Here is a 15,032-nt window from a genome sequence, read left to right as displayed (position 1 = left end):
CAGGAATTAAAAGTCTGAAGATGAAAAACCCATCTGGTTCACTAATGTCCTTTCGGGAAGGAAATCTGTCATCCTTACTTGGTCTGTCCTAAATGTGACTCCAGGTCCACAGCAATGTGGTTGACTCTTAAATGCTCTTAGGGATGGGCAATAAATGTTGACCCAGCCACACACCTCATGAACACTTTTTTTTTAAAATGGATATGTTACAATCATGCCTTTGTTGGTGTTTAGCACTTTCCATGCTCCTTGCTAACTAACAGCTGTTACAGTTCAATCGTAACGTTGTGCACTTGGGCAAGATACTAGGCACTCCCACACTTGCCACATATCCTCACACTCTTCCCGAATAGGTCCACCTCCAAAATGGTTATACACTCACCCTGGCAACACTGTTAGCACATTCTCTGGATGATCACATGGCTGTTGACCTCCTCTGCAATCTCACGTGAGGCTGGATGGAAAGTCTCCTCTCAGAGTCAACAGGCATCGGGACTTCCCACTGATCACTTACAACCTGGACAGAACTCACAAGGCCCAGGGTATTGATAGAAAGTGAATCAGTGATGATAATGCCATTGAATGTCAAGGGGAGATGGTTGGATTTTCTCTTGTTGGAGATGAACATTGCCTGGCACTTAAGTGGTGTGAATGTAACTTGCCACTAATCTACCCAAGCCTGAATGTTGTCCAGGTCTTGCTGCATATGGGCACAGACTGCTCCAGTATGATACATTCTTCAAAATCTATTTCCAATGATTGGTCGTACTCAAGCTAGAATAATAGGTGGGATGGCAGGGTGACTAGTGTCCAAGGACCCATATTTCCAGACTAAGTCAACACCTTGATGATAAGAGGGATAAAATGAGCAAGTTTTATTTGTGAAGCCAGTTGAATTATACCCTATATCCCATCCTTCCTTTACCTCATTTTATTGCGCCTGTCCCAACAAAGTTTATTTTATGCTAATTCTCTGCACAACAGAGTCTTATGGACTCAAAATGTTAACTCTGGCTTCTCTCTCCGCAGATGCCGCCTGGCCTGCTGAGTTTGTTCAACTATTTCTGTTTTTACTTTGATGCAAACTTTGATTAAGTCCTACTTGTCATTCTTTCTAGGAATCACCACTGTGCTGACTATGACAACCATCAACACCCACCTGAGAGAGACCCTTCCAAAGATCCCCTATGTCAAAGCCATCGACTTGTACTTGATGGGCTGCTTTGTGTTTGTTTTCTTGGCCTTACTCGAATATGCTTTTGTAAACTACATCTTCTTTGGGCGAGGTCCACAGATGCAGAAGAAACTGGCAGAGAAAGCAACGAAAGGCAACAACGGCCGACACAAGTATGAGGGTAACAGGGTAAGGGAAAACAATTTATTTCTGTCACTGTGCGATGTGCTGTAGATGTTCTTGCCTGTATCTTTATCATTGAGTGTCACCAATATAATCTGAAGCCTAAGGACTGATCACTGGTCATAGAAAATAGACAGTGGTGGACCCCATGCCCTTTACAAAACCCACATGAGTTTCTACTTCAATGGGAAGGGTGGCGGGACAAGTTGTATAAGCGAGCGGCAGATCGGCCACCACTTTGTTGTATATTATAAACAAAAGTTAATTCAACCCTCTATAGAGTTTGATAGATGCCTGTGTTTGCTGGGGAAGAGCGTAATCTAAGAGAAAAGATCATTTAATGAATACAATATAATGAAATGAAATGAAAACCACTTATTGTCACAAGTAGGCTTCAAATGAAGTTACTGTGAAAAGCCCCTAGTCGCCACATTCCGGCGCCTGTGCGGGGAGGCTGGTACGGGAAATGAACCGTGCTGCTGGCCTGCCTTGGTCCGCTTTCAAAGCCAGTGATTTAGCCCAGTGTGCTAAACCAGCCCCAACTGGGCAGCACGGTAGCCTTGTGGATAGCACAATTGCTTCACAGCTCCAGGGTCCCAGGTTCGATTCCAGCTTGGGTCACTGTCTGTGCGGAGTCTGCACATCCTCCCCGTGTGTGCGTGGGTTTCCTCCGGGTGCTCCGGTTTCCTCCCACAGTCCAAAGATGTGCAGGTTAGGTGGATTGGCCATGATAAATTGCCCTTAGTGTCCAAAATTGCCCTTAGTGTTGGGTGGGGTTGCTGGGTTATGGGGATAGGGTGGCGGTGTTGACCTTGGGTAGGGTGCTCTTTCCAAGAGCCGGTGCAGATTCGATGGGCCGAATGGCCTCCTTCTGCACTGTAAATTCTATGAAATCTAATCTATAACTGGACTAAATGTTCAGTTGTACAGATTGTCGCTGAAATAATCAAAACCTTTGCAATGGAGCTGTAGAAACATTGGGTTCAGAATTGGTTTTATGGACAGAGTATACACAGATAATTCAGGTGATGAACGCATTTTAGCCTGTTTAATAATAATAATTGCTTATTGTCACAAGTAGGCTTCAATGAAGTTACCGTGAAAAGCCCCGAGTCGCCACATTCCGGCGCCTGTTCGGGGTGGCCGGTACGGGAATTGAACCCGCGCTGCTGGCTTTGTTCTGCATAACAAGCCAGCTGTTTAGCCCACTGTGCTAAATCAGCCCCTTTGATCTCGTCCTTGCAGCCTACATTTTGTTTTTGATTTTGCTCATTCTCTCAGGGTGTGTGCATTGCTGGCTAGGGTAGCATTTATTACCCATCCCTAATTGCCCTCGAGAAGGTGATGGTGAGCTGCCTTCTTGAACCGCTGCAGCCTGTGCGACATGGACTACATTACAGAATCTATCACTTTTCTATCTTCCAGCTGTTGCCCAAACTCCCTGTAAAGAAATACTTCCCGACACTTGGTCTAAGTTTACCTTTCATAGCCCTGCGTGTGCCCTCAGTGTTGGCTGTCTGAAAGCATTGTTTCAGGCCCGCAACTTCTTTGCTATTGGTTATCAGATGTACCACAATATCCCGAGCGTTTCCGTTCAAGGCTGAAGTGCCCGAACTCATCAAGACACTCCTTAACCTCTTTCATCTGACATTGGGGATCAGCCTGGTTACCCTGCCTACACAGCCACAAGATTCTTGGTGCCGCTTTATGTCCAAGTGAGCAGAACTGTAAACCTTGCAGCGTGACCTCAGCAGATTTAGCAATGTAGCCCTATCGACCTGTTAAATTTATGTAATGTTGCCTGACAGTGTTCAGACTGGAAGATGCTCCAGGACATTAAGTGCACAGGCTAGAGACCATCATTGGGTAGGTTGCGCATGATCTGTGGAAGAGATGATGGCCACTGGGCCAAACAACCGTTTCCCTGGCTTTGCCTTCTTATGCTCTCATTAAAAGAAAACAGTGTGCTCTGTGCCAAAAGTAAGTTTGGCAAGGTAACCAGATGTAAATTAAATACATACACAGGGGATGCGTCATGGCATTTAGCTGACTAAGCAATTCAAAGCAGCAGGTCCCACTCACCGTGCTGGCTCGGGCTGGATCAGACACTTCCAGTGCTGTGAAAAGTATAAAGGGTTGATTATCATTTCTGGCATTCATCGAGCTGGAGGGGAGGATCAATAGAGTAGCAGAGTGGGATGGCAGGGGAAAGAAAATGAGCACACAACAGTTAAGTTGAACTTTCTGGGCTTTCTTCCAGTTTTGTCCAACTGTCATCTACGACTCTTTTCAGTAACACTGCAAAAAAGCTTCCTCCTGAACGGTGCCACCCATGGCTTGTTGGTGACACGAGGAAGCAGTTATGACAGCACAAAGGGAGGAAAGCACAAGGCCCCAATAATGCCCGAGGCCTATTATTTTGATCCCTTGGTTTCATCCTCCACTGGTTTCAGGCAAGAATGCAGCTCAACTAAATTCAGGCTCACCTGATGGATGCCTCTTGGTGGTAATTTGATGATTTTTGTTTAACAATCATCATTTCACCATCACCTTGATCACACCAAAAAAACTGTGTGGTAGAAGGATGAATCGGCCCCCTAGAAGGCTGTTGCTGGGTTCATTCTGGGCAACTTGGTTCCCGCCTTCATTACAGCCTTAGTCCAGACATTGGCAAAAGAGCTGAATTCCAGAGGATATTGACATTAAGGCAGCAGTGTGCCCCAAAGTAACCCTAACAAAATTGAAGTCAATCGGAATCAGGGAGAGAATTCTCCGCTGCTTGGAGTGATACCAAGCACAAAGGGCGAGAGTTGTGTCTGTTGGAGGCCAAACATCTCAACCCCAGGACATTGCTTCAGGAGTTGGCCTCGATGTGGTCTCATAGGCCCGGCCATCTTTATCCTCGGTACCATTCCCGACTCTTCAGGTATTGGAGCAGTCGGTACCTAAATGCGGCAAGAGCTGGAGAACATTCAGTCTTGGGCTGATAAGTGACAAGTAACAAGTGCCACACAAGTGGCAGGCAATGACCACCGACAATGAAAGAGGATCTAACAATCTGCTTGTCAGCGCCAACAACACTCAAGAATCTCGACACCATCCAGGAAACAGCCAGCTTGATCGAAACCCTATCCACCTGCAGCAAGTTATCCACTCTTGATGAAAAGTCATGAAATTAACCATTAACTTTGTTTCTCTCGCCATGGGATGCTAACAGACCTACTGTGTATTTCCAGCACTGTTTATTTCTTAGCCACCACCCTAATTTTTCACTCCTCCAGCACTGGTGCACAGTGGCAGCAATGTCTACTATCTCTAAATTCACTGCAGCAACTCACCAAGTTTTCTTCAACTGCACTTTCCAAACCCACGGCTTCTACCACCTGGATGGACAAGGGCAACAGTTACATGGTGACCATCCACTGCCGGTTACCCTCCCAGGCACACACTATCTTTGAAACTAAATCACTGTTCCTTTGCTGTCTGTGGGTCAGCATTTACAAACACCCTCCCTGCCTGTGCGGAGTCTGCATGTTCTCCCCGTGTCTGCGTGGATTTCCTCCGGGTGCTCCGGTTTCCTCCCACAGACCAAAGATGTGCGGTTAGGTGGATTGGCCATGATAAATTGCCCTTAGTGACCAAAAAGGTTTGGAGGGGTTATTGGGTTAAGGGGATAAGGTGGAAGTGAGGGCGTAAGTGGGTCGGTGCAGACTCGATGGGCCGAATGGCCTCCTTCTGCACTGTATGTTCTATGTTCTAAAAGTGCTTAGCTCAGTGGGCTGGACAGCTGGTTCATGATGCAGAGCGAGGCCAACAGCGCGGGTTCAATTCCCCTACCGGCTGAGGTTAGCCCCGCTTTCTCAACCTTTCCCCTCACCTGAGGTGTGGTGATCCTCAGGTTAAATCACCATCAGTCAGCGCTCCCCCTCAAAGGGGAAAGCTGGTCATCTGGGACTATGGCCACGACACTTTACCAACTCCACATAGACTCAAGCGATTCAATGAGGTGGCTCACCACCAACCTCTCAAGGGCAATAAATGTTGGCCTTGCCAATGATGTCCTCATCCCATGAAATAAGGAAAAACAATACATGAGCTTGCTCAAAAGCTTCAAGTAATTATCAAATTTGTGAACCGTACATTGGTGGAATTTTGAGGCATTGGTTTGCATTCAGATCCCACGTTGCTGTGGATTGATTTGTTTTCATTTTCAGTTTCAGTTTGGCATCATTTGTATAGAATCCTAGAATTTACAGTGCAGAAGGAGGTCATTCGACCCATCGAGTCTGCACCGGCCCTTGGAAAGAGCACTCCACTTCAGCCCATCCCAACCCCATAACCCCATCTATCCTTTTATTGACACTAAGGACAATTTATCACGGCCAATCCACCTAACCTGCAGATCTTTGGACTGTGGGAGGAAGCCGGAGCACCCGGAGGAAACCCACGCACACGGGAGAATGTGCAAACTCCACACAGGCAGTCACCCAAGATCAGAATTGACCCCAGGTCTCTGGCGCTTTGAGGCAGTGATGCTAACCACTGGTGCAAGGGGTGAGGAAAAGAGGGCATGGATACAAGGTGAATGGCAGAAGAGCCAAATGTAACATGACGAAAAGCATTTCTTTACACAATGTATGGTTAGTGTTATGGGCCCGGGTTTAGAGAACCCCAAAGTGTATCATGGAGTTCACCTGACTCACAACTTTTAATAGATTGTGGTTATGGGGAGCACACGGGCCTACTTTATAGGTGTGATACAACAGAGATGTACAGTACTTTTAAATTAAAACAATGTTTATTTATAAAATCAGTTAACACTTTATAAACCCACAGTGAACATCTTAACAACTATCAACACCAATAAATCCCCCCAAAAATACAGTACTCTCTAAGTAACTCTTAATCTTTCCTTGCCACATCCATAAGACTAAAAAGGAACCCTTTTTACAGAAAGACGTCAGGTTTAACTTCTCTACAAAAACAGGTATTAGTTTTAAATCACCAAAGGATCTGTAGACAGTCTGAAAATGAAATGAAAATGAAGTCTTTAGATTGCAGAGAGAGAGACTAATACACCTTCTTGCTGTGGCTGCAGCTCCAAGTCTAAAACAAAGCAAAACAGACCCTGGAACAGACAGCCTAAAGCAAAAGTACAAGCAGACAGACAGCTCAGCTCCACCCACACTCTGAATCACTGATAAACACCCATTTCTCAACGGTACATCCACTACAGCTATTTTATAAACCCCCATTTCTTAAAGATACTCTCACATGACATTATGATCTGAAATGCACTGCATCTGGTGGTGGAGGTAGTCTCAATTGTGGTACAGTGGAACTAGTTGAGCTGATCTTGCAGAGAACCCATCCAAACTCAATGGGCTGGATGACATCTTTCGGTGTTGTAATCTGCCTATCATCTATTCTGTGTACTTTGCAAGACACAATGGGGCAAGTCATCCTAGAAATCTCGTGGTAAATTCATGTCTTATGACATTATTAATGCACAAGTCAGCCAGCAGGTTCAGGGGAAAGAGACAATAATAATCTTTATTATTGTCACAAGTAGGCTTACATTAACACTGCAATGAAGTTGCTGTGAAAATTCCCTAGTCGCCACATTCCAGTGCCTGTTCGGGTACACTGGGGAGAATTCAGAATGTCCAATTCACTTAACAAGCACGTCTTTCTGGATTTGTGGGTGGAAACCGGAGCACCCGGAGGAAACCCACGCAGCCACGGAGGGAACATGCAAACTCCGTACAGACTGTGACCCAAGCAGGAATCGAACCTGGGACCCTGGTGCTGTGAAGCAATAGTGCTAAGCACTGTGCTACCATGCATGACTGGTTATTATACACCACTCCACCAATTATCTGGGGCTGGTTTGGCACGATGGGGCTGGTTTAGCACAGGGCTAAATCACTGGCTTTGAAAGCAGACCAAGGCAGGCCAGCAGCACGGTTCAATTCCCACACCAGCCTCCCTGAACAGGCGCCGGAATGTGGCGACTAGGGGCTTTTCACAGTAACTTCATTTGAAGCCTACTTGTGACAATAAGCGATTTTCATTTCATCATCTTGCATAAACAGAGGTTTATCAGCCTTATTATTGCTTTATTTAAGAACTTACTGATTTGCACATAAATTGCCCATTATATTTGGTGCAGAAAGTTAGGACTCATGCTTAACAGAAGAAGTATCTATTTAACGATGTGATAATTGTTAACAAAATAGCAATCAACTTCTGTGGCCCAGAAGGGGAACAATTTAACCTCTGGTACAAGAGTAAAGTACCAGAAATGCTGGAGATACTTAACACATCTGGCAGCTTCTATGGGGAGTGAAACAGAATTGAAATCTTCAGGTCGGTGCCCCTTTATCAGAACTGGGAGTGCTTTGAAATGTAACCATTTTTGAAGCCAGGCAGAGAAAGGGAGAGGTGAGAAATGACCAGAAGGAAGGATCTGTGATAGGATGGAAGGCAGGAGTCATTGAATGACGCAAGAATTGATGACAGAAGGCAAAATGAAATAGTAATGGGATAAGTAAAGAGAGAAAAGATGGGGTGGATTCTCCATTGCCCGACTCCAGTTTCGGAATTCCCAATTGGGCAGATAATGGCGCGTCATCTGAAAAAAGGGATCGGCGCCAAGCGGCAGACCCATTGCAATGCTCCGCTGCCGCCTCAATGAACTACCCGCCTCAGGCTGGCAGCACAGATTTGCATGTATTTAAATCTGATTAATGGGCTGGAAGCCTGAATCGCCACACCAGCCCACCCCCTCCCCCAACCCCCACGTTATGCTCCACTCCTCACAGCCATGAGTCAGGCTGCCGTGATTTTGTGCAAGTATGGAGACGGCACGGTGGCACAGTGCCTAGTGGTTAGCACTGCTGCCTCACAGCTCAAGGTACCCGGGTTCAATTCCAGCCACGAGTGACTGTGTGCAGTTTGCACTTTCACCCGATGTCTGAGTGGGTTTCCTCTGGGTGCTCCGGTTTCCTCCCACAGTCCAAAGATGTGAAGGTTAGGTGGATTGGCCATGCTAAATTGCCCTTAGTGTCCAAAACGTTAGGTGGGGTTACTGGGTTACATGGATGGGGGGGGGGGGGGGGGGGGGGGGCGTGGGCTTAATTATTGTGCTCTTTCCAAGGGCTCTTTCGGAGCCGGTTCGATGGGCTGAATGGCCTCCTTCTGCACTGTAGAGATTCTATTTTATTCTACTTACAAGTGGGGGCCTGGCACCATGGCTTTCGAGGAGGTATGCAACCTTTTGAAACTTTTTGGGCTTATTGGGTATGCCTGGCCGTCGGGGAGTAGAGGGGAATGACTTGGTGGCAAGTGCGTGGACTCGGGGTGTCCTCCTCAGAATCGGGGTGCTCTGGCTGAAACCCCATTGCTGTAAACAAATTCATTTCAATCCACCCCCTAGCTGCAACTTACAGACTCCTGGCTGTTGAGACTGCTGACTGCTGACAGCATCCTACATATTCTCTGAGGGCTTCTGGTCATGTGGAAACACACCCAGCCCACCATCTGAAAACCCTCATACCCCAACAGCATCATCAAGGAGATGGGGATGGCCAAGCTCAATCGCTGCCATTCCTCAGTGCACTCCTCAGAAGCGCAGCACCACGGCAGAGGAAACATAGGTAACTGAGCTCACCCCAAGGGACACATAGACTGTTGCCGCTAAAACCGTCCCTGGTACGCAGCCCCTCTCAGAGTGAAAGCCTCACCAGTGACCTATCAGCAAGCCCACCTCTGAGGATCACGAGCTGTCTCCAAGCCCTGCCTGTCTACCGCACCCCTGATCCATTCCGCTCCAACGAACAGCTCTCTGTCACAACCTGGGTGTTAAACCCAGGCTCCTCATAACACTGCAGCGACGGTCCCAGCAAATGCACACATACCTCGCTCATCCCCACCTGTAGGACCTGCAAGCACACCAGACTCTGCGCACGGAGGCGAAAGGCTGCACAGTATGAATGTCTCCATGGGGGTCAGCCCAGGGAGGACCCTACACAAGCGGAGCCTACCCCAGAAGAGGGAGCAGCCAGTGAGGCTCAAGTGTCGGACGTCCAACAGGGTCGAGGAAGAGGTGTGAAGGAGGCTCTGCATCAGGCCACGTTTATTTCGTCAGTGCCTGTCCTTCGAGGAGCTGCCGCACCGCATGTGTTGCCAACAATGCACCTCCGCCGATGGTGGTGCATGAGGCGCTGCAGAGCTATGGAGGAGGACACCCATTACCAGTGGCCATCAAGATGATGGTCGCCCTGAACTTTTATACCTCTGGCTCATTCCAGGGCTCGAGCGGGGGCCTGTGTGGGATCTCGCAAACATCCGCACACAGGTGCCACCGTGCTGCCACGGATGCTCTATGCGAACGGGCATTGGACGACATCACCTTCAATCTGAAGCCAACAGGGTGCCCGGGCAGCAGGATTTGCCACCATCGCTGGCATGCCCCAGGTCCGGGGGTGATCAATTGCATTCATGTCACCCTACAAGCACCGGTTTGACATGGGGTGTCCTTCATCAATAAGAAGGGCTTCCACGCCATGAATGTGCAGATGGGGTGTGACCACCAGCTGCACATGGTGCACATCTGCACCCGATACCCAGGCAGCATGCACAATGCAAACATCCATGCGCACTCGCTGGTTCCCGGCACCGTCGAGGCGCTCCCTCGGGTGAGGGGTTGGCTAGTGGGCGACACGGGTTACCCACTGAGGTCATGGCTAATGATACCTACGCGCAGGCCCCAGACTGAGGTGGAGAACAATTATTTTTTTTAATTTTAAAAATAAATTTAGAGTGTCCAATTAAGGGGAAATTTAGTGTGGCCAATCCACCTACCCTGCACATCTTTGGGCTGTGGGGATGAAACCCACGCAAACACGGGTAGAATGTGCAAACTCCACACGGACAGTGACCCAGAGCCAGGATCGAGCCTGGGACTTCGGCGCCGTGAGGCAGCAATGCTAACCACTGCGCCACCCCAAGGTGGAGAACAATTATAACGGTGCTCACACAGCAACCAGGAGTGTCATCGAGCGGTACATTGGTTTGCTCAAGATGCATTCCGATGCCTGGACTGGTCCGGAGGGGTGCTCCAATATAGCAGAGGGTGTCGAGCATCGTGCTGGCCTGCTTCCTTCACAATGTCGTGCAGCAGCGGCCAACATGCTGGAGGAAGAGGATGAACGACAGGCCTCATCTGATGAGGATGAATTTGGTTTCCAGGAGGACCCGGGCATGAAGTGGGAGCTGACAGGGCAGGCTGCCCAACAGGTGATCCATGACTACCGCACACAGGACACCCTCACCACATCCGATCGACCAACTTGGAGGCTTGGCCAGCTGCAGCTCCACCGCCTTGTTCCACCCCCACCCCAACTTCAAAACACACCTCCCCATACAAAATCCACCTTCCCCTGAGCCCCTCAAGCCTTCCCTCTCCCTGAGTACTTCCACCTTTTCCCTCTCCCTCAGTCCTTCACTTCACCTGCCCTCTAGCCTTCCACCCCTTCCCACTACCACAGCTCCGCCTCACCCCTCCAAGGGTCATACTTCTCAGTGAAGGGATAACTATGTAGGACGTTCATGTGTCATGGATGCCCCTCCCACGCCAGCCTACCCGGCTACTGCACAACACCCAGCCCCAGTCCATCCTTCACCCCAGTGAGACAGACATTAGAAGCAGATTAGGCTGGTGGTGCAACAGTGTTGAATGGTGATTATTTACAATAGCTGTGCCCTTCCCCATTTACTGTCTACTCTCTACGACACCCGTGCCAACCTAAGTGTCATCTAGCATTTGGATATTTTGTGACCTCCTGCTTCTTCGAGGTGTTACCTCAGACAGCACATCAGAAGCCTGCTGCTTGTCTCGCACTTTGCCCTGTGACGCTCTTGCCATTCATCCTCTGGAGAGCCTGGACCTGGATGGGCGCGGCCGACGCTAGGGTGTGATAGGTGATGACGTGGCAGCCTGTTCTTCTGCTGTCCAGCTGATGTGCCAGTATCAGGTGGGGAGATTCGGACCAACTGAGGTGTTCCAGGGCCTCCCTGCGGGAGGGGCTGGGATGGGCCCCATCATTTTCTCCTCCATTGGTGTGCTCGCTGGCCCCTGGGCTACTCCATGAGACAGATTGATCTCCAGAGGCCACACTGTCACCTGGCAATGCCAGTCCTGGAGGCCCGCTCTCATCTCAATCAGGGTCTCTATCCCCTCAGCCATGGCGTGCGGGGACTGGGACATGACCCTCAGCGACTGAGCCACGTACCTCACTGCGTTGGACATGTCCTTCTGTGACTGTATCATGTCCCTCAGTGCCTATGACATGACTCTCTGTGTCCGGCTATGATCAATCAGTACCTGTCCAATGCTGTCGATGCCCTCAGCCATAACCCTTTATGAATGGGCCAAGCTCAGGAGTACTGCAGCAATGACGATCTGCGCCTGGGACATGTCCACCAGTGACAGGGCTCTCCTGTCCCACATACGTGGCTTGAGAGATGGTGCAAGAGGGAGGGTTTCAAATTCCTGGGACATTGGGACCGGTTCTGGGGGAGGTGGGACCTGTACAAATCGGACGGTCTGCATCTGGGTGGGACCGGAACCAATGTTCTCGGGGGTGTGTTTGCTAGTGCAGTTGGGGAGGGTTTAAACTAATGTGCCAGGGGGATGGGAACCGATGTAGGAAGTCAGTGGGGACAGAAACAAAAGGCAGGAAGGGAGAGTGTGTAAAGCATGACCAGAGAAAGCAGGGCAGAGAGCAAGGAAGGTCTACATTAAACTGCATTTATTTCAATGCAAGGGGCCTGACGGGCAAAGCGGATGAACTCAGGGCATGGACGGGCACATGGGGCTGGGATATTATAGCTATGACTGAAACATGGCTAAGGGAGGGGCAGGACTGGCAGCTCAATGTTCCGGGGTACAGATGCTATAGAAAGGATAGAACAGGAGGTAAGAGAGGAGGGGGAGTGGCGTTTTTGATTAGGGAGAACATCACGGCAGTACTTAGAGGGGATATATCCGAGGGTTCGCCCACTGAGTCTATATGGGTGGAACTGAAAAATAAGAAGGGAGAGATCACCTTGGTAGGACTGTACTACAGGCCCCCAAATAGTCAGCGGGAAATTGAGGAGCAAATATGTAAGGAGATTACAGATAGCTGCAAGAATAATAGGGTGGTAGTAGTAGGGGACTTTAACTTTCCCAACATTGACTGGGACAGCCATAGCATTAGGGGCTTGGATGGAGGGAAATTTGTTGAGTGTATTCAGGAGGAATTTCTCATTCAGTATGTGGATGGACCGACTAGAGAGGGGGCAAAACTTGACCTCGTCTTGGGAAATAAGGAAGGGCCAAGTGACAGAAGTGCTAGTGAGGGATCACTTTGGGACAAGTGACCATAACTCCATTAGTTTTAAGATAGCTATGGAGAATGATAGGTCTGGCCCAAGAGTTAAAATTCTTAATTGGGGCAAGGCCAATTTTGATGGTATCAGACAGGAACTTGCAGAGGTAGATTGGGGGAGACTGTTGGCAGGCAAAGGGATGGCTGGTAAATGGGAGGCTTTTAAAAATGTGTTAACCAGGGTGCAGGGTAAGCACATTCTCTTTAGGGTGAAGGGCAAGGCTGGTAGAAGTAGGGAACCCTGGATGACTCGAGATATTGAGACTCTGGTCAAAAAGAAGAAGGAGGCATATGACGTACATAAGCAACTGGGATCAAGTGGATCCCTTGAAGAGTATAGAGATTGTCGAAATAGAGTTAAGAGGGAAATCAGGAGGGCAAAAAGGGGACATGAAATTGCTTTGGCAAATAATGCAAGGGAGAATCCAAAGAGATTCTACAGATACATAAAGGGGAAAAGAGTAACTAGGGACAGAGTGGGGCCTCTTAAGGACCAACAAGGACATCTATGTGCAGAGCCACAAGAGTTGGGTGAGATCCTGAATGAATATTTCTCATCGGTATTCACGGTGGAGAAAGGCATGGATGTTAGGAAACTAAGGGAAATAAATAATGATGTCTTGAGAAGTGTGCATATTACAGAGGAGGAGGTGCTGGAAGTCTTAAAGCGCATCAAGGTAGATAAATCCCCGGGACCTGATGAAATGTATCCCAGGATGTTGTGGGAGGCTAGGGAGGAAATTGCGGGTGACCTAACAGAGATATTTGAATCATCGGCAGCCACAGGTGAGGTGCCTGAAGATTGGAGAGTGGCGAATGTTGTGCCCTTGTTTAAGAAGGGCAGCAGGGAAAAGCCTGGGAACTACAGACCGGTGAGCCTAACGTCTGTAGTAGGTAAGTTGCTAGAAGGTATTCTGAGAGACAGGATCTACAAGCATTTAGAGAGGCAAGGACTGATTCGGGGCAGTCAGCGTGGCTTTGTGTGTGGAAAATCATGTCTCACAAATTTGATTGAGTTTTTTGAGGGGGTGACCAAGAAGGTAGATGAGGGCAGTGCAGTAGACGTTGTCTACATGGACTTTAGCAAAGCCTTTGACAAGGTACCGCATGGTAGGTTGTTGCAGAAGGTTAAAGCTCACGGGATCCAGGGTGAGGTTGCCAATTGGATTCAAAATTGGCTGGACGACAGAAGACAGAGGGTGGTTGTAGAGGGTTGTTTTTCAAACTGGAGGCCTGTAACCAGTGGTGTGCCTGAGGGATCGGTGCTGGGTCCACTGTTATTTGTGATTTATATTAATGATTTGGATGAGAATTTAGGAGGCATGGTTAGTAAGTTTGCAGATGACACCAAGATTGGTGGCACAGTGGATAGTGAAGAAGGTTATCTAGGATTGCAACGGGATCTTGATCAATTAGGCCAGTGGGCCGACGAATGGCAGATGGAGTTTAATTTAGATAAATGTGAGGTGATGCATTTTGGCAGATCGAATCAGGCCAGGACCTACTCAGTTAATGGTATGGCGTTGGGGAGAGTTATAGAACAAAGAGATCTAGGAGTACAGGTTCATAGCTCCTTGAAGGTGGAGTCGCAGGTGGACAGGGTGGTGAAGAAGGCATCCGGCATGCTTGGTTTCATTGGTCAGAACATTGAATACAGGAGTTGGGACGTCTTGTTGAAGTTGTACAAGACATTGGTACGGCCACACTTGGAATACTGTGTGCAGTTCTGGTCACCCTATTATAGAAAGGATATTATTAAACTGGAAAGAGTGCAGAAAAGATTTACTAGGATGTTGCCGGGACTTGATGGTTTGAGTTATAAGGAGAGGCTGGATAGACTGGGACTTTTTTCCCTGGAGCGTAGGAGGCTTAGGGGTGATCTTATAGAGATCTATAAAATAATGAGGGGCATAGATAAGGTAGATAGTCAACATCTTTTCCCAAAGGTAGGGGAGTCTAAAACTAGAGGGCATAGGTTTAAGGTGAGAGGGGAGAGATTCAGAAGGGCTCAGAGGGGCAATTTCTTCACTCAGAGGGTAGTCAGTGTCTGGAATGGGCTGCCAGAGGTAGTAGTAGAGGCGGGTACAATTGTGTCTTTTAAAAAGCATTTAGATAGTTACATGGGTAAGATGGGTATAGAGGGTTATGGGCCAAGTGCGGGCAACTGGGACTAGCTTAATGGTAAAAACTGGGCGGCATGGACTGGTTGGGCCGAAGGGCCTGTTTCCATGCTGTAAACT

General features: G+C 48.5%; 1 protein-coding gene across 4 annotated transcripts in view; it reads left to right on the top strand.

Annotated features, from left to right (window-relative positions):
• Positions 1-15,032, top strand: part of gabrb3 (gamma-aminobutyric acid type A receptor subunit beta3) — an 896,267-nt gene that overhangs the window by 860,738 nt on the left and 20,497 nt on the right. For all 4 annotated transcript variants that reach the window (XM_072477220.1, XM_072477218.1, XM_072477217.1 and 1 more), the window contains one exon: positions 1,119-1,363. In XM_072477220.1, the coding sequence (XP_072333321.1) occupies positions 1,119-1,363 (245 nt within the window). The remainder of the gene's footprint in view (positions 1-1,118; positions 1,364-15,032) is intronic.

Source organism: Scyliorhinus torazame, chromosome 15, assembly GCF_047496885.1.
Source record: "Scyliorhinus torazame isolate Kashiwa2021f chromosome 15, sScyTor2.1, whole genome shotgun sequence".
NCBI lineage: Eukaryota > Metazoa > Chordata > Chondrichthyes > Carcharhiniformes > Scyliorhinidae > Scyliorhinus > Scyliorhinus torazame.
Note: the sequence above shows the minus strand (reverse complement) of the source record. Positions and strands in the feature narration are given on the sequence as shown.